Source organism: Bos indicus x Bos taurus, chromosome 12 (assembly GCF_003369695.1).
Source record: "Bos indicus x Bos taurus breed Angus x Brahman F1 hybrid chromosome 12, Bos_hybrid_MaternalHap_v2.0, whole genome shotgun sequence".
NCBI classification, from domain to species: domain Eukaryota; kingdom Metazoa; phylum Chordata; class Mammalia; order Artiodactyla; family Bovidae; genus Bos; species Bos indicus x Bos taurus.
Window position 1 is genome coordinate 35895725 of NC_040087.1, and position 18973 is coordinate 35914697.

At 42.3% G+C, this 18973-nt stretch overlaps 1 protein-coding gene across 7 annotated transcripts in view; it reads right to left on the reverse strand.

The window, feature by feature from the left end:
- ZMYM2 (zinc finger MYM-type containing 2) overlaps positions 1 to 18419 on the reverse strand; it is a 62927-nt gene extending 44508 nt beyond the window's left edge. For 2 of the 7 annotated variants that reach the window (XM_027557630.1, XM_027557625.1), the window contains exon 1: positions 48 to 956. In XM_027557630.1, the coding sequence (XP_027413431.1) occupies positions 48 to 217 (170 nt within the window). In that variant the 5' untranslated portion in view covers positions 218 to 956. Of the gene's footprint in view, positions 1 to 47; positions 957 to 17159; positions 17229 to 18052 lie in introns of those variants that run through there. The other 5 variants (XM_027557628.1, XM_027557629.1, XM_027557633.1 and 2 more) reach the window with 5 other exon arrangements.
- Between the last annotated feature and the right edge of the window lie 554 nt (positions 18420 to 18973).

Sequence of the window (18973 nt, forward strand, 5' to 3'; positions counted from 1 at the left end):
CACTGTATCGAATAAAATGACATAATTTAATCTCCAACTTTGCTTACCTTTTTTTTTTAAAATCCACTGTTCTCACATTCCCTGGCTCCCATGTAGCTGCGTGATTAAATCCTTCTGAGAATCTGAAATCTTTGCCAACCGCATCCACAAAGCATAAATGCCCACTGCCCTGCCCTTCATGTCCATCTATTGGGCTGCATAACAGTCCTGACGACATCAGATACTAAGCCCTGGAACCTGTAACTGTTACCTTACAAGGAAAGGGGGTCTGTGCAGAGATGATGATGAGAAAGGACTTAAAAATGGGCTTGGCTGGGTGGGCCCTGCACACACCTCTTGTACCCCATCAAGAGGTGGAGGAGATGACAGGCACTGAGACCAGAGGCGGCTGCGGAGAGGGAACGACACAGCCCAGCATGTCACAGCACCAAAACCTACAGGAGGTGAAGAGCGAGCCCTCCCCAGAGCCTCTGGGCAAGCTTAGCTCTGGTCACACCTTGGCTTGAGCCCCAGGCCACCAATTTCTGACTTGTGACTTCCAGTTTTAAACTGCTAAGTTTGTGGTAATTTGTTACAATAGTCCTAGGAAAATATTATCTGCCCCTTGGTTACATCTTTAAAATAACCCTGATATAGCTGTAATATTTGTCCATGTTCATGACTTAGAAATTGTGGCTTAGAGACGCTAACTAACCAAGTCACACAGCTAGAATGCATCCCCAGGTTTTCACCGCAACAGTCCAAACTTCTCATGACTCTGCCACATCAACTCGTATTTCTGAGCACTTACTACACAGGCAGAGCTGTGCCGAGGCCAAAGAGATAGCAGCAAGTTAACAGTAAAACAGTCAGAAAGGAGAAAAATAAGTTACTGAGCAGATAGACGATGAGGTGATGGGCACGGATAGTAGCAGACCCAGTCCTGAACATGGATCACCTTCATCTCAGAGGCTAAACTGGAAAAAAACAAGAAGGGAAAATGCAGGGTGAGTACAGACTGCAGGTCAATTTGCACAAAGACAGGACCATGAAGTGGTTTGTACCCTACACCTTCACAGGAGACAAGACTGCAGCTGTGCGGGTGTGGAAACCTGGTCTAAGGGCCCAGTGCCAACTGTGAACTGCCTGGTAACCCTTCTTCTCTCCTAAGGCCACTCAACCCAGTCTGATAACACTGAAGCTTACAAACAAACACTGCTTCATCTATACAGCCATTTGCTTACACTGCGACAAAAGCCTCTGGACGGAAGACGATCACCCTAATATAAATAATTATCATGTTGACAGATGGCTGACAGGCATGAAGAAACTATTCAGTGTGTGTTTTGGTGCATTTTCTGAATTTGTGAGCATGACTTCTCACTTATTAAGTTAAAATTTAAATTTTAGAAAAAACAATGGGTAACAGGATGAAGAAAAAAGACCGAAGACCTCTGTGAGCAGGTGATACTTCACTGAGACCTGGAATGATGAGCAAGAGCTAACTGGGAAACTAGAGTGAGGGCAGCTCCCAAAGAAGCCCAACGGGAACAAGGCTGACACTTCCAGCACTGGGGTGAAGGCCAAACATGGCTGGAACAAGGTCCAGGTCCATGGAAGGGAACAGGATGAGAGGAGATACAAAACAAGCAAAGAACTCACCAAAGTCAGCAAGTCAGGTTAATAGTTGCATTCAACAAAGATTTATAGAGCACCCAGTATATACAAGACACAGTCTGAGGCGTTGAGAAAAATCAATAAACCAAACAGGTCAATACCCCTGCCATGAGAAATCATGAACCTGGGAGTCACTTGATGGACTAGTGGTTAGGACCCCAGGCTTTCACTGCCGAGGCCTGGACTCAAGCAACCACTAGGAGCTATTCTAAAATTCCACAAGCCAGAAAAAAAAAAAAACCTGTGAATCACTATGTTGTACACTTCAAACTTTCAGAATATCATAAATCAATACTTCAATTAAGAAAAAGCAGTAGCTCAGATATATACATCAGAAGTGCCCAAGGTTCCAAGACAATGTCAGGACTCTACACACTCTGCACAAAGCTTGGCTCCAAGGCTTCCCTGGTGCTCTAGTGGCTAGGATCCACCGGCCAATGCAGGGGACACAGGTTCAGCCCCTGATCCGGGAAGATCCCATGTTCAGTGGAGATTCTGCACCCATGCTCCGCAACTACTGAGCCAGCACCACAGAGCCCACAAGCCACAACGACTGAAGCCCACACTGTAGAGCATGTGCTCCACTATAAGAGAAGCCACCGCCATGAGAAGCCCACACACCACAGAGAAAGCCCACACAGCAATGAAGACCCAGCACAGCCAAAAATAAATAAATCTTTTATTTTTTTAAAAAAGCTTGATCCTACAACTCTCTTCATTCTTCTTGTTTAAGCTGTTTGTTTCAGGATGGAAGATATAATATTGGAAAATGAGAAAAGATACATTTATATCTGCTTAAGGAAAATAGATAATTTCATTTAAAAATTTAAGGGGTGACTATTTTGCCTTACTCAAAGACCTAAAAATTATCATTCTAAGCTCTAAGACACTTTAAGTATTATTATTATTTTTTTTTAGCTGCACCATGCAGCATTCAGGATTTTAGTTCCCCAACCAGTGATTGAACCCAGGCCCTTGGCAGTGAGAGTGCAGAATCCTAACCACTGGACCACCAGGGAATTTCCCTAAGACACTTTAAATACACTTTCAAATATTAAAATATATACTATATTAACCTAATAAGGAAGACTTGTTTATGGTAAAACAACAGCATGTGCTGGGAGAAACCTTCATACAAGGCCTTCACTTAACTTTAAGTAAACATAAAAAATTTTTAACCTCGCTACAGGAAGTTTTAAATGCTGAAATAAATTGAATGACATTTGATTCAAAAATTTAATAACTGATTCAATTAGGTTCTCTTAAAATACAAGTACATTCATCCAGTAATAGTTAACATGTATTTAATACTTATTATGCACCAAATATTCATGACGATTAAACATTTAAGCAACCCAATGAAAAGTAAAATCATTATCTCCCTTATACAGATTTTTTTAAAAATGCAATCATCTAAAGTAAACTGCCCAGGACTTCCCTGGTGGTCAAGTGGTTAAGAGACACCACTGAAGGAGGCATGGGTTTGACCCCTGGTCAGGGAACTAAGATCCCACATACCACAGACAAAAAAAACTTAAAGTAAGCTGCCAAGACCACGGTGAGAAAATGGGAGAGGTCAGGATCTGAATATTCGTAACTACTATATAATATGTTATTATTAAACAATAAAATAATATAGCACAACTCTTATTAATTAAACAAAAAAAAAAGAACACACCATTCAATAAAAAAGTAACCAAATCAGTATGTGAAAAATACAAGTATCAAAAGGAAGAAATATCAAGCCCAAAGTGCCAGGGTAAGATGAGATGTAACACAAATGGAACTGACTTGTAGTTAACATCTATCTGTCAGAAGGAAGGAAGGATCTTCATCAACGTAACAATTTTCAGAAGAATGTGGTGTAAATCCATTGAACTTAGGGAATGCAAAGGCTTTTAAAGCATGAGTTTTTTGGATCTTTTCTATATTTCAGCATACCTAAAACAAGATGACAATTTCTGGGGCTTAAGACAGAACTGAATCCCCAGTGCCCTCTGGTGGCCGTGAGGTATCCCCTCATGTCTCCTCCCAGTGTAACCGTGGGGAGAGGAGACTTCTCTTGCTGCACAGTTCTCTGCAGTAACCCACGCTTCAAAACAGAGTAATTACTCACCCGTAACAGTTCTTTCCAAATCCTAGACTATAAATGTGGTCACTTCTATACGCCACAGAGAATATGCTTCAACTACCACTCACTGAGCCCTATAAAGAAAAGACAATCTAATTCAAGTTGGTCACTTCTACCTTATCCAAATAAAATCTATTCCCTTCAGCCACTTTTCTACACTAAATCAATTCTAATTATCTATTTAACACCAAGTAAATAACTTCAGTTTTCTGGGTTTCAATTTTCCCTAAAATAAATGGCATTTATTTTATGGTTTTTCTTAGAATTTAAAAAGATAACTGAATGTGAAAATCAATTAACACATTGTTAACTCCTAACAATCACCAGGCAGTTTTGTCTGTACCTCAAGATTTTGGTTAAGTTTCTAATTCATTTTTAGGCTTCCTTGCGATACTGCTTCACTGTTATGGACCACATGCTTGTGTTCCCCCTTCAAATTCATGAGATGGTATAAGGAGGCGAGGCCTCTACAAGAAGATTAAGTCAGGAAGGTGGGGGGGCCCTCATGAGTGAGATGAGTGACTGTTTTATAAAAGACACCAGAAAGCTCCCTCTCCCACCACATGAGGACACAGCAGGAAGAGGGAAGCCTGTCTGTGAACAGGAAGCAAGCCCTCACCAGCACCTGGTCTGCAGAAGCCCCAACCATGGGCTTTCCAGCCTCCAGAACTCTGAGACATGAAGGTCTATTGTCCCTGGTACTTCAGTTATACCAGCCCAAGTAGACTGAGACAATCGTCATAAATTATAAATGCTTTCACAGCTTTACTTGGTCTTTGATTCCATGAGAATCAATTAACCCCAATACTTGATGTTCTCAGGAAAAAAGAAAAGGTAGTTAAAAAATAAAATGTTTGGGACTTCCCTGAAGGTCCAGTTGGTTAAGATTCTGTGTTTCCAATTCAGGGGGCATTAATTCTATCCCTGGTCAGGGAACTAAGAACCCACATGCCACATGGCATGGCCAATAAATAAATAAAATGTTGACATTCATTACAATAAAGTATTACTAGTAGGTAAGAAAATCTGGTTAACTTTCAATGAAAATCACAAAGAAAGCATTTCAAATGATTCAAGAAAAATATTCATTCATCATTTTCTCACTGATGAGCCCAAGCTTTCTAGGTACCAAAGGAGGTGCAAAGAAAGCTAAGGCAAATTCGTCTCTACAGTAAAGGCTATTATTCAACATGTGTTTATGGCACCTATAATAGTTCTGAGGCAGTAAGACAAATTAAACTTTTTTAAAATAAAAATCCCTGGGAATTCCCTGGTGGTCCAGTGGTTAGGACTTTACACCTAACCACTGCCACTATCTAACCCTGTGCTTCCAATGTAGGGGGCATAAGTTTAATCTCTGGTTAGGGAACTGAGATCCTGCAGGCCCTGTGGTGCAAGCCCCCAAAAAGTAAACAAACAACTGGAGAGGGTGTGGACAAAAGGGAACCCGCCTACACTGTTGGTGGGAATACAGACTAGTGCTGCCACTATAGAAAACAGTATAGAGGTTCCTTAAAAAAAAAACTAAAAACAGAGCTATCATATGATCCAGCAATCCTACTTCTGAGCACATATCTGGAAAAGATGAAAACTCAAACTAGAAAAGATACATATGCACCTCAATGCTCATAGTAGCACTATTCACAAGAGCCAAGATATGGAAGCAATCTAAGTGTCTACTGACAGGGAAATGGATACAGATATGGTGGATATATACACAGTAAAATATTACTCAGTCAGAAGAAAGAATTCACATCAACATAGACGGACCTAGAGATTATCATACTAAATGAGGGAAGTCAGATAAAGACAAATGTCATATGACATCACTTGTAGAATCTAAAGAATGATACAAATTTAGACTCCTAGACACAAGATAAACTTATGGTTACCAAAAGGGAAAGGGGGATGGAGGTGGATAAGTTAGTTTGGGATTAACAAATACACAGTATTGGGACTTCTCTGGCAGTCCAGTGGTTTAAGACTTCAACTTCCAATGCAGTGGGTGCAATCCCTGGTTAGGAATCTAAGCAGCTAAGATCTCATACTGTCTCCTGGCCAAAAAACCAAAATATTAAAACAGAAGCAACACTGTAACAAATCTAGTAAAGACTTTAAAAATGGTCCACAGGGGGGAAAAAAAAGTCTTTAAAAAAAAAAACACATAGATACACACTATATATAAAATAAACAAGGACCCACTGTAAAGCACAGGGAATTACAGTCAATATCTTACAGTAACTTATAATAGAAAAGAATACAAATAAGAATATATATATAAAACTAAAATCACTTCACTGTATACCTGAAAACTAACACAACACTGTAAATCAATTATACTTCAATTAAAAAAAAAATTAACCAAACAAAAATCCTGGAGATGAAAAATTTAATAGCAGAAAAGAAAAAAGTCACTAGAGGGGATTAACAGCAGATCTAAGCAAGCAGAAGAATCAGTAAAATGAAAGGCAGGATAATTAAAATTATCCAGTCTGAAGAGCAAGAAAACAAGAATGAAGAAAAATGAATAGAGCCTAAGAATCTGTGAAACACCACTATGTGCACCAATATATATAACAAAAAGAGACAGAAAAGAACAAAAAACATATTTGAAGAAATAATGGCTATAAACTACCCAAATATGATGAATATAACGAGGATAAACACATACACCCAAGAAGCTCAATTCCAAGATGGCCATACCAAGACAGTAATAATCAAATTGTGGACCCAACAGTAAAAGAGAATTTTGAAGTAAGAGAAGTAAGAGAGAAGTAAGATCCATATGCAATGGATCCTCATCACCAGATTTCTCATCCAAAATCATGGATGTGAAAAGCTATGGCATGATATTTAAAATGGTGGGAAAAAAAAACTGTCAACCAAAAATTCTATATCCAACAAAATATTCCTCCAAACATGAGAAGTTAAGACATTCCCCAGAAAAACAAAGGTGAATTTATTACCTGCAAACCTACCCAATATGAAATGCTAAAGGGAATTCTTCAAGCAAAAATATAAACTACAGAGTAAGTTGAAGCTCTAAGAAATACAGAACACAAATGAATACATTTAAAAAAAGCAACAGGAAGCCAGTATTAATGTATCTTTGGTTTATAACTACTTATTGCCCTATGATTTAAAAGGCAAAAGCATACAATAATAATTATCAATATGTTAATGAACACACACATATAAAGATGTTATTGGCAACAAACCTAATGTAAAGGGAAGGACAGAGATGTGTAACAGGCAGAGCATTCACAGATTGTTCAAATGAAGAGTATCATTCCTAGTAAGCTGTTGTAATACTAAGATTCTTGTTTTAATCCTCAAAGTAACCATTATAAAAATAATTATAAACTAATCAGGAAAGAAAGGAATCAAAATGGTACACTAGAAAAAATTAAACACAAGAGAAGGTGATAATAAAAGAAACGGGGGGGTTGCGGATTTAAGACAAACAGAAAACAAGCCACAAAATGGTGGAGGTAAACTTCTCCTTACTCCTTTCGAACAATTACTTTAAATGTAAATAGACTAAATTACTGAAAGAGCTTAGGCTGGATAAAAAGACACACATAATCCATCTATATTCTATCTAGAAGAGACTCATCTTAGATAAAAAAAATACAAGGAGGTTGAAAGTAGGATAGAAAAGATATCCCATGCATATAATACCCAAAACAGAAATGCAGTGGATGTGTGGATATTGGACAAAATAAACGTTAAGTCAAAAAAGCTAACAAGAGGGTTTCCCCAGTGGCCCAATGGTAAAGAATCCATCTTGTAAATACAGGAGACACAGGTTCAATCCCTGATCCAAGAAGATCCCACATGACACAAAGCAACTAAGCACTTGAGCTACAACTACTGAGCCTAGCTCTAGAGCCTGGCAACTGCAACTACCGAGGCCCGCACACCCTAAAGCCTGTGCTTCACAACAAGAGAAGGCCCGAGCACCACATCTAGAGAGTAGCCCACAGAGCAACAAAGGGCCAGCACAGGCAAAAATAAATAAATAATTTTTAAAGCCCTGATTAAAAAGAGAAACTTGGGAAATGAGAAAATACTCATGAGACAAAAGAAGACAAAAACACAACAAATTGAAACTTAAGGGATGCAGTGAAAGTTTTATTCAGCAGAAAACTTACTGCTATTAACACCTACATTAAAAATCTCAAACCAATAAACTTTACACCTTAAGAAATCAGAAAAAGAGCTAAATAAACTAAAACTAGCAGAAAGAATGCAGTAATAAAGATCAGTGCAGATACACAAAACAAAGAACAGAAAAATAAAGGAAGGGCTTCCCAGGTGACGCTAGTGGCAAAGAATCTGCCTGCCAATGCAGGAGACATAAGAGACATGGGTTTGATTGCTGGGTCCGGTAGATGCCCTGAAGGAGGGCATGGCAACCCACACCAATATTCTTGCCTGGAGAATCCCATGGACAGAGCCTGTATAGTCCATAGGGTCACAAAGAGTTGGACACGACTGAGGCAACTTCACACACACACACACACACACACAATCCAGTACAAAATAAAAAAGGGGGAAAAAAAAGAGTGAAAAAAAAATGTTTTAATAAAAGAAAAAATAGAGGAAACACAAAATTACAAATATGTGGCTCCTTGAAAAAATTAACAAACCTTTAGCTATACTGACAAGGAAAAAACTCTCTATAGTTATTAAAATCAGAAACAAAGAGAATTCTCTGGTGGTCCAGTGGTTAGGACTTGGCCCTTTCACTGCCAGGGCCCACGTTCGATCCCTGGTCCAAGAACTAAGATCGCACAAACCAAGCAGTGCAACCGAAAGAGAAAGAAATTGACATGTGACTAGCATAACAAATATAATTTAAAAAAAAAAAATCAGAAATATTAATAAGGTATCACTACTGACTTTATAGAAATGACTGAATATAATTTCGCAATTATATGCCAAAAAACTGGACAACCCAAAATAAAAAATTTTTAAAAACGGGTAAATTTTTAACACAAATTACAAAAACTGACTCAAGAAGAAACACAAAATCTGAATTATAACATGCAAAGAGACTGAATAAGTAATCAAAAAATCTCCCAATAAAGAAATTCACCAGGTTCACCAGGTGAAGTCTACCAAACATTTAAAGAAGAATTAACACTGTTCTTTCTCAAATTCTTTCTAATGATGTTCAACATAATCAGTCATTAGGGATATGCAAATCAAACCAGGAAAGATATCACATCCATCAGGATGGCTACTATCAAAATAAACAAAAAGTAACAATATCAGTGAAGGGAAATTGGTTAGCTGATTGAAGAAAGGGTGATTCCTTGTGCACTGCTATTGGGAATGTAAAAAGGTGCCACCACTATTCACAACAGAATGGAGGTTATTCAAAAAATTGAAAAATGGAATTACCATAAAATTCAGCAGTCCCACTCTAGGTATACTATATCCAAATATTTTCTCTATAGTTAATCACAGTTGTATGTACCATATGTATCTATCAATATTAAGGGATTTAGTCAGCATTTCATTGAATTTAGACATATTTGAGGACAAAAAAAAATTAATCTTTTACATTATTCAAGCCTTCCCATTCAGATATATGTAAATCTGTCCATTCTGGTTTTCTTGCATGTCTTACTATATTATTTTACAATTTGCTTCATAAAATTCTTGCATATTTGTTATAGTTGTTCCCATTGCTTGCAATAGTAAAATGGATTTTTCCCATAACATCATAAAATGTTTACATAGCAAAGAAACACTATAAATAAGGTGCAAAAATATGAAAAAGACACATGCTATATAATGTATATATACTTGTAATTGAAATAACAAGAACTGATTTCCATACTTTAGAAAGAAGACAAATTAAACTGACAAAACTTTAACTATTTGATAACATTCAGTGTTGGCAAGAACATGGAAAAACTAGTAGAAAGGGCAGTGAGTTTTGTGGTCCAGTCGAAAGCAATCTGGCAGCGTCTATAAAAACGTGTAATATGCACGTGTGCGTGCTCAGTCGCTAAGTTATGTCCAAGTCTTTGGGACCACATGGACTATCGCCAGTCAGGCTCAACTGTCCTGGGATTTTCCAGGCAAGAGTACTGGAGTGGGTTGCTATTTCCTCCTCTGGGAGATCTTGCTAACCCAGGGATAGAACCCCTGTCTCCTCTGTCTCCTGTATTAGCAGACGGGTTCTTTACCATGGAGCCACATGCTGACTGGTTCTCCAGAATCTCCCCCAGAGAAAACACACATGAACCCAAAGAAACTACTTCACATATATTTCATGCAGCACTGTAAATAACAAAAAAACCCAAATAGATTAAATGTCCACCAATGGAATATCTGAACTGCTAAAAAAGTGCATGTCATGAAGTGCCACACAGCATTTTAAAAAGAAATCCTTACATACTAACTCAGAAAAATGTCTAAGACATACTACTAAGTGAAAAAACCAAGACGCAGGAAGATGTATATAGTTGTTTATTATTGTTCACTCACTAAGTCGTGTCTGTGTCTGACTCTTTGAGGCACCATGGACAGTACCTGTGGTATACCAGGCTCCTCTGTCCTCCAGTATCTCCAGACTTTGCTCAGATTCATGTCCATTGAGTTGGTGATCCTATCTAACCATCTCATCCTCTGCTGCTCCCTTCTCCTTTTGCCCTCAATCTTTCCCAGCATCAGGGTCTTTCCCCATGAGTTGGCTCTTTGCATCAGGTGGCCAAAATATGGCATATAGCACACATGTTTTCAACATGCACATATAAGTTTAATTTATTATTACAGGTACATGTTAATATATGCCCAGGAAGGATTTAGAGTAATACACACTAAATTGGTACTACTACTAATCTCTGAGCAAGTGAGGAAAGCAGCCAGGAGATCTATGATAGATGAACACAGATTATGACTTCATGTTGCTTACCATATAGCCACAAAATCCCTTTTAAGAAAATCTCTTAATATCTTTATCAGATATGGGACAATGCTACTCTGGTTTTAGAAGCTGATAGGAATTATTTAATTAACATACTAAAAATCCATTCAAGGGCTATGCCAGCATCTAAAAACTAATCTCTTCTGATTTAGTAAATAAATGAATAAATCAATTAATTGATTCAAGTTACCTCTAGAGTGTAGAATTTCCAAGTTAAGGAATAATCTCTTCTTTTCCATAGGGTCAAACTTTAACTGCAAGATAATTTCAAATAATTTTAACTTTCTCTGGGGATCTCATCCACTCCCCTGATTTTAAATAAAACCTCAATGCCCAGACTGATTAACTCATCTCAGTCGAGGTGTCTCAAAGCCCCAAACCACCTACTCCCAATATCCAAGTCATCTGAATTTCCTTTCACCGTTTTTACCCCTCCTCCAATCTTTGCCATTTGGGGGAAGTTAATGTATCTAGCTTCCCAGGTGGCTCAGTGGAAAAGAACCCGACTGTCAAGCAGGAGACTTGGGTTCAGTCCCTGGGCTGGGAAGATCTCCTGGAGAAGGGCGTGGCAACCCACTCTAGTATCTTGCCTGGAGAATCCCTATCCATGGACAGAGGAGACTGGCGGGTACAGTCCATGCAGGTGGCAGAGAGTCAGACAGGACTGAGGACGGAGCACACATGGTTGTCTGCGTATGTGCCCTGGACCTGACACTCTAAGGCTCCTCCTGACCTCACCCTGCTAACAACAGGCTCCTCACACTTCTGCTGAATTTGCGCTACTATCACCACCACACAGAACTGAGGCTTGTGGACCAGCCTAACACACTGGTCAGTACAATTCACACATTAATCTGCTGAAGACCTTGGCAACATAAGGAAAGGGATTATCAAAAATGTCAATTGCTTATTTATGTATTTATTTGGCTGCATTGGGTCTTAGTTGCAGCATGTGGGATCTAGTTCCCTGACCAGGGATCAAACTGAGCCCCTGCATTAGGAGCTTGGAGTCTTAGCCACTGGACCACAAAAGAAGTTCCCAAAATGTCAACTGTTGATAATAGTATATATGCAAAATGACTAGTATGCTGAGAATGAAAAAAATCATGTTATTTTAAAAATACAAATCTTGAGGGACCTCATAAACTTTTTTCTGTCTGAAACCTCTAGCTGTGCATCACAATCTTACTTAAAATACTTAACTTAAAAACCTCAACACCTGCTTCACTGACTATGCCAAAGCTTTGACTGTGTGGATCACAGTGTGAAAAAGTCCTTAAAGAGATGGGAATATCAGACCACCCTACCTGTCTCCTAAGAAACCTGTATGCAGGTCAAGAAGCAACAATTAGAACCAGACATGAAACAACTGATCAGTTCCAAATTGGGAAAGGAGTATGACAAGGCTGTATTCTGTTGCCTTGTTTATTTAACTTACATGCAGAGTATATCGTGTGAAATACTAGGCTGGATGAATCACATGCTGGAATCAAGAGTGCTGGGAGAAATATCAACAACCTCAGATATTCAGATGATACCATTCTAATAGCAGAAAGTGAAGAGGAACTAGAGAGCCTCTTGATGAAATTAAGATGCTTGATGAAAGTGAAAGAGGAGAGTGAAAAAGCTGCCTAAAAATTCAACATTCAAAAAACTAAGGTCATGGCATCTGGTCCCACCATTTTATGGCAAAATAGAAGGAAAAAGTGGAAGCAGAGACAGATTTTACTTTCTTGGGCTCCAAAATCACTGTGGACAGTGACTGCAGCCATGAAATTAAGATGCTTGCTCCTTGGAAGAAAAGCTATGACAAACCTAGACAGCATATTTAAAAGTGGAGGCTTCACTTTGCCAACAAAGGTCCATACAGTCAAAGCTATGGTTTTTCTAATAGTCATGTATGGATGTGAGAGCTGAACCACAAAGAAGGCTGAATGCCAAAGAACTAATGCTTTCGAACTATGGTGCTGGAGAAGACTCCTAAGAGTCAAACCAGTCAACCCTAAATGAAATCAACCTTGAGTATTCATTGGAAGGACTGATGCTGAACCTCCAATACTTTGGATACCTGATGTGAAGACCTGACTTACTGAAAAAGACACTGACACTGTGAAAGATTGAAGCCAAAAGGAGAAGGGGGTGGCAGAGGATGAGATGATTAGATAGTGTTACCCACTCAATGCATATGAATTTGAGCAAAATCTGGGTGATGGTGGAGGACAGAGGAGCCTAGTGTCCTGCCATCCACGGGCTTGCAAAGAGTCGGACATGACTTAAGAGACTGAACAACAACTGCTACACATTACAACTCTAGACTTCAATAAAGAAAGTGAAGTCGCTCGGTCGTGTCCGACTCTTTGTGACCCCATGGACTGTAGCCTACCAGCTTCTCTGTCCATGGGATTTTCCAGGCAAGGGTACTGGAGTGCGGAGAAGCCAATGGCAACCCACTCCAGTACTCTTGCCTGGAAAATCCATAGACAGAGGAGCCTGGTAGGCTGCAGTCCATGGGGTCGCTAAGAGTCGGACATGACCGAGCAACTTCACTTTCACTTTTCACTTTCATGCACTGGAGAATGAAATGGCAACCCACTCCAGTGTTCTTGCCTGGAGAATCCCAAGGACAGGGGAGCCTGGTGGGCTGCCGTCTATGGGGTCTCGCAGAGTCGGACACAACTGAAGTGACTTATCAGCAACAGTAACTTTCTCAATGACAATTTATAGTTTTTACATATTGGAGCTGTCCATAAGAACTTTGAGATTTGAATATCTTAAAGTGAAAGTCAAAGTGGCTTGGTCCCGTCTGACTCTTTGTGACCCCATGGACTGTATGTAGCCTGCCAGGCTCCTCTGTCCATGGAATTCTCTGGGATAGACAACTGGAGTGGGTAGCCGTTCTCTTCTCCAGGGCATATTCCCAAGCCAGGGATCAAATCCAGGTCCCCAGAATTTCAGGCAGATTATTTACCATCTCAGCCACCAGAGAATATCTTAAAAGTTCTGTTCAATTCTAAAATCCCAATTTGTGCTCTGACAGGAACAGAAAAAAATTAACCAACTGAAATCAAAAATGGAAAATACATGGAATCAACATACTGTCTCAGCATACTTGCTTCCTAACTTAAAATGCCCTACATAAAATACTGTTAATCCAATGGGAGAAAGCACTTGGGTTTAGGCTCATCTTGCATCGCTTAAATAAAACATGCAAGGTGAATATGTCAACGTCCTCTTGTAATAAGTGTTATTCAACATAATATATGTGTGAATATTACCAGTAGACAGATATGAATGCCTAGAAAAAGATACAAAATTTCTAATTATACCACACCTTTTGACAACAATAGAGTTCCAACATGCATACATATTCTTTACATAACAGTTACAACACAGCATCTGACCAAAGGTAAGGATTCACTTTCCCTCAAATGCATTAGTAAGGCACTCTGTACCTCAAACAAGGGCAACATACAATAAAACTTCAAAAAATAGGAACAGTGTTGTACGAAGATGGTATGTCAAGCTCCATACCCACACAAAGGTCTGAAATGTTCACTGTCAGCATCGGTGTGACATCTGAGTACTCAGAGTTGTCCCACCACATGGGGTACAAGAGTCCAATGCAAGAGAACCTAGAGGAGAAGAATTCAGAAAAGCAGGGCCACTCTCCCTTTCCCTCAACTGTGTGACAAATGACAGGAGGAGGAACACATACTATTAAGGATGCACTAAAGAAGGTACCATAAACATGTGAAGTATTTTTAAATATCAAAATACTTCATAAGTACACCTAAAGGTACCTAACTCACATTAAGTGCACGATAAATTTACATATAATAAAGAACTTTGATTTAATCAAAGTGAATTTAAAATTGTCAGGTTATCTTTTTGCCTGGTGCATTAAAGCACCATTAGTTGATGCTTTTAAGTAAAAGAATTTTTAATTCTGAGCTAAATCGTTAAGGAAAACAAGAACCACATCCCTTCAAAAACTGAGACTTCCCTGATGTGAGTGGTCAGGACTCTGAGCTTCCACTACAAGGGTCACAAGTTCAATACCTGGTTTGGGAACTAAGATCACACATGCTGCACAGTGCAGTCAGAAAAAAGTACATCCGTGTACAAATTATAGTTGGGCCTCCCTTTTACTGAGTTCCTTCATATCAGCAGATCCAACTGCCTGCAGCACTATTAAAAAAAAATCCAGGCATAAGGGGACCCACAATTCAAATCCATGTAGTTCAAGGGTCAACCGTATTTGAAAGAATCTTAGCTTTCATACATACATATGTTCATACATATGTTGACATTACAGTAAAGTCCTGATTATACATTTTGTATGTCCTCATCTCCAAATGTGTACTTAACATAACCAATTAACCTTCCTCCACCGACATCACAAATAAATACAAAGAAAAATTTTAGAATGGTAAATCTTCTAGGAAAATATGTGGTGATAATATAAGCTTTACCCATCTATTGATAGTTGAAAGATTTAATCCCTGATCCACTATATCTGAATGATTTAATGCCTGAAAAGACCTTTAAACTTATTACAGAAGTTATATTCATTTTAAGTTACAGTATTTAAGAAGTAGATACTAAATTGCACACATACACACTGAAAGAAGAATATATTATTTCTGATTCAAATAGACCCTATTAGTTTAAAACCAGTCAAATAATTATCTAATAGTTATCTAATTGATAACTGTGGTACTACTTTTTTTTCTTAAAGATACTCAGTAAGATTTAACATTCCATGTTTGTTTACCCACTGGTCTCCAGCAAAAGAATACAGGCTGAAAAGACTGTAACTTCCAGTTTTTTCAATTTCAATTTCTAAATTTGTGAAACAAGCATATTATATACTTTAAAACAGGACAACACAAAGGACTTCCCTAGAAATCCAGTGGCTACAACTCCACACTGCCAATGCAGGGGGCACAGGTTTGATCCCTGATCACAGAACTAAGATCCTACAGGCCTTAGTGTGGCCCAAAGATTTAAAAATAAATTAAAAAAATGAAAATTCACAAATAAAACAGGACACCACAGCTGCTGAACTCAGGCCTGTAACCAAAACTGGTTAAGTTCAAATCCTGTTTAAACAAATACTACTACCTGGGTTATCTGCTTAGGCCTGTTTCCTCCTCTAAGAATTAGGAATAAAAACACTAAGTTTTTATAAAGATTAAACTATTTAATATGTTAAAAATTAGTCTGGACATGTGTTGATAATTATAGAATGTAAATGATAGGTACACAGAGGTTCAATATACTATTTTCCCTCATAAAGTTGATAGTTGCCATAGTAACTTTAAAGAAAAAAAACTTATGCTAGCATACAATACAGGCTCAATACATGCTATTTTTATGACCCCTGCAGGCCATTTGCCAAGATTTCCTTAAAGGAAATAATACATGAAAGCACCGGGGACCTGCCTAAAGTGGTATTTGCTTAATACAAGTTGCCATCCTCACATCATCCTTCACAATCAGTATTCAGTTTGTGTTCATTGTCTATTATTTTTTGACCCATTTGAGACTTAATATTTAAGCATAAGCGACCATACTCATGACTCACCTTTGGCAGAGACCTGCAAGTTAACTATTGGTGGGCTCCAGAGATATAATGTGTCCAGAACAGTAACTTCACTGATATTTTGTAACTCATAACAACGGATGGAAAATGACCCGTTATGTTTATCTTACTGTCTAGCACATTACGAGGCTACTTTAAAACCGACAAATTGCAAGCATTAAACAATAACTCTCAGGTAACACTTAACACGTCAGGAACAACTCAAGGGAACACTAAGCATCACAAAAGATTTGGGGCTAAGAGTAACCAGAGCAGGGAACTAGGTGATAAAGTAAGACAACAGGAGGAGGGGGCCTCATGCCTTTCCTAAGCAAACACTTTAAAGACATCCACCAACTCATGAACCCTAAGAGTCAAAATTTGTGTTTTACATCACACACTCAGAGCTAAATCCGTCGTTTTGCTTCTCCAACCCCTTCAATCAATTCTCCATTGAAAAGGAAGAGAAAGTGTTAAAAGATGGTTGCAGACCAGGCGTCAAACGAAACGACTTCAATTCCCACCCTGGAACTCTAGAGGGCGCCAGCAATATGCCCTCCTTCCTCCACCCCTCCTCCCGGGTAACGTGAGCAGCTGCAGGAGCCCGTATTCTGGTTGCTGAGGTTGGTATTGCAGCAGGAGCGCTCTCTGCAGCGGTGCAAACAGCAGCGCCCACTCCCAGCTGCCTCACCAGCCATTATCCAAGCTGCGCCCCGGGGGCAGTGCCACCCAGGGGGAAGCTCCTCCCCCTCAAAACAACGGGGACGCACCGGTCCCCAGGCCGAGGCCCTACATTAACCTGCCAACGTCTTCTAGGAGCATCAAATTAGGGGCAAAAGACTCACAATCGGGGTGTTGTCCTCCTCACGCTCAGCCAAAGATGCACCAGGTAAGGATGAATTCAAGTCCTGGTCCTGGGATAAGAGAAAAAATGAAAAAATGGATCAACAACATCTAACCAGGTGGGAGAACCAAACCTTTTCCACCAGAAGGAGGCAGAGAACTAAGAGGTCAAGGAGGTTCGGACCTTCGATTATTGCTCCCTAGTCAGGCACCAACAATCCCCTCCAACGTAAAGTAGAGCAAAACGGCATAAAATTTTTATTTGGGACCAAAACCCACGTGAAAGGCAAACCCTGGGGGGAGGAGGCGGAGGGCATCAGGCCTGCTCGGGGGGAAGGGGGGGAGGGGTAAGGGAAGGGCGAGCGCAGCCTCGACGCCAGCGGAGACTCCGATCCCCCGGATCGGCCCGCCCAGCGCCGTCTCCGCCGCGCCCGCACCCACGCCGGGCTGGGGAGAGCCCGCGTCGCCGCGGGGCGGAAACCCCCCGCCTGTGCCCCCGGCTCTTGCCCGGGGCCCGAGACTTGCCCCCCCGCAGTCGGCGACCGGCAGCGCTGCCTCCCCGTCCGCCATTAGAGACCCAGCCAAACAATACGTGCGGAGCCGAGCCGCGCGCGCGCCGGGGCCGGGGCGGCCGAGGAGGGGACCGGCGCGGGGGGCCCGCTCCCTCGCCCCCAAACTCGGGGACCTCGCGCCGTCGCTGGGAGAGCGCTAACGGGACCCCGAGCCCCCACGGAGGCGCCCCTCCCCCACCCACCCCACCCCCACACCGCGCGACCCCCACAGCCGGCCCCCGCCCCGGGCGGCCCCGGGCGACCCCCGCCACCGGCGGCTGCCTCACTCCGCCCTCGCGGCCGCGCCCGCACTCCCGCAGCCCGCGGGCCGCCCGCCAACGCGCCTGGGACATCAGCGGAGCCGCCGGCAGCCGGAGGCCCCGAAGCGGCAGCGGCGACGGCGGCCGCGCCGCGGGGCGCTCGTCCCGGGTCGGTGGGAGGCTTCGGAGGCCGCCCTCACCCATCTCCGCCTCCCGGCGCCCCCGCCTCCGGAGGCTGCGCCGCTCCCGGCCACCCCCACTGTCGGCGGCCCTGGACTGGAGACACGGCGGGGACAAGCCTCACCCGGTTCTGGCTGCGGCTCCACGGAACGAACCTCCCCGCCCCCGGCCCACCCCCCTTCGGCAACACGCGCAACTCCGCTCGGTCCAGTCCCGGCTTTAGCGCTGGTGAGGAGGCGGAGGCGGCGGCCGCGGCGGCGCGGCCCGACCCGGCAGGCCCCGCCCCCTGCGCCCTCACTGGCGGCCGGGGAGGGCGGGCTGGGCGCCTCGGGGACGCCCATTGGCTGCGTCCGCCTTCCTTCAGGGCCCCCCTTGAGGGGGTGGTCCGATGCTCTGTCCGTCAGCCGCAGGCCACACCCCCGCGCCTCCATTCCATTCCCCCCCCCTCCCCGCCCCCACCGTGGCCCGGCCCGTCAGGGTCGGGCCGCCGACTCCGGTTCCCGCAGCACCGGCCGCGGCTCGGCCTCTGGGGCTGGGCGCTGTCGAGCCCCGGCGGCCCGAAGACCTGATCCGGGCCACCTGCCCTCGCAACGGCTACGAGCGCCGCCTCCTCAGGAGCGCCGCGGCCTCGATGTCCCCCAAGCCCTCCCTGTCCAGTGTCTGGGAGCCCCGTGAGGGCTGGAAGAGCAGGGGCTTCGGCGAAGGGGGCGGGAGCCGGGGTCTGGAAGGCTGGCGGGGGGCCCCACGCGCTCCTAGGGCTGGAGGCGCTTCCCCTCTCCTCAGCCCCGTGGGGAGGCGTCCCTCGCTCCCGTCATGGCTGAGGGA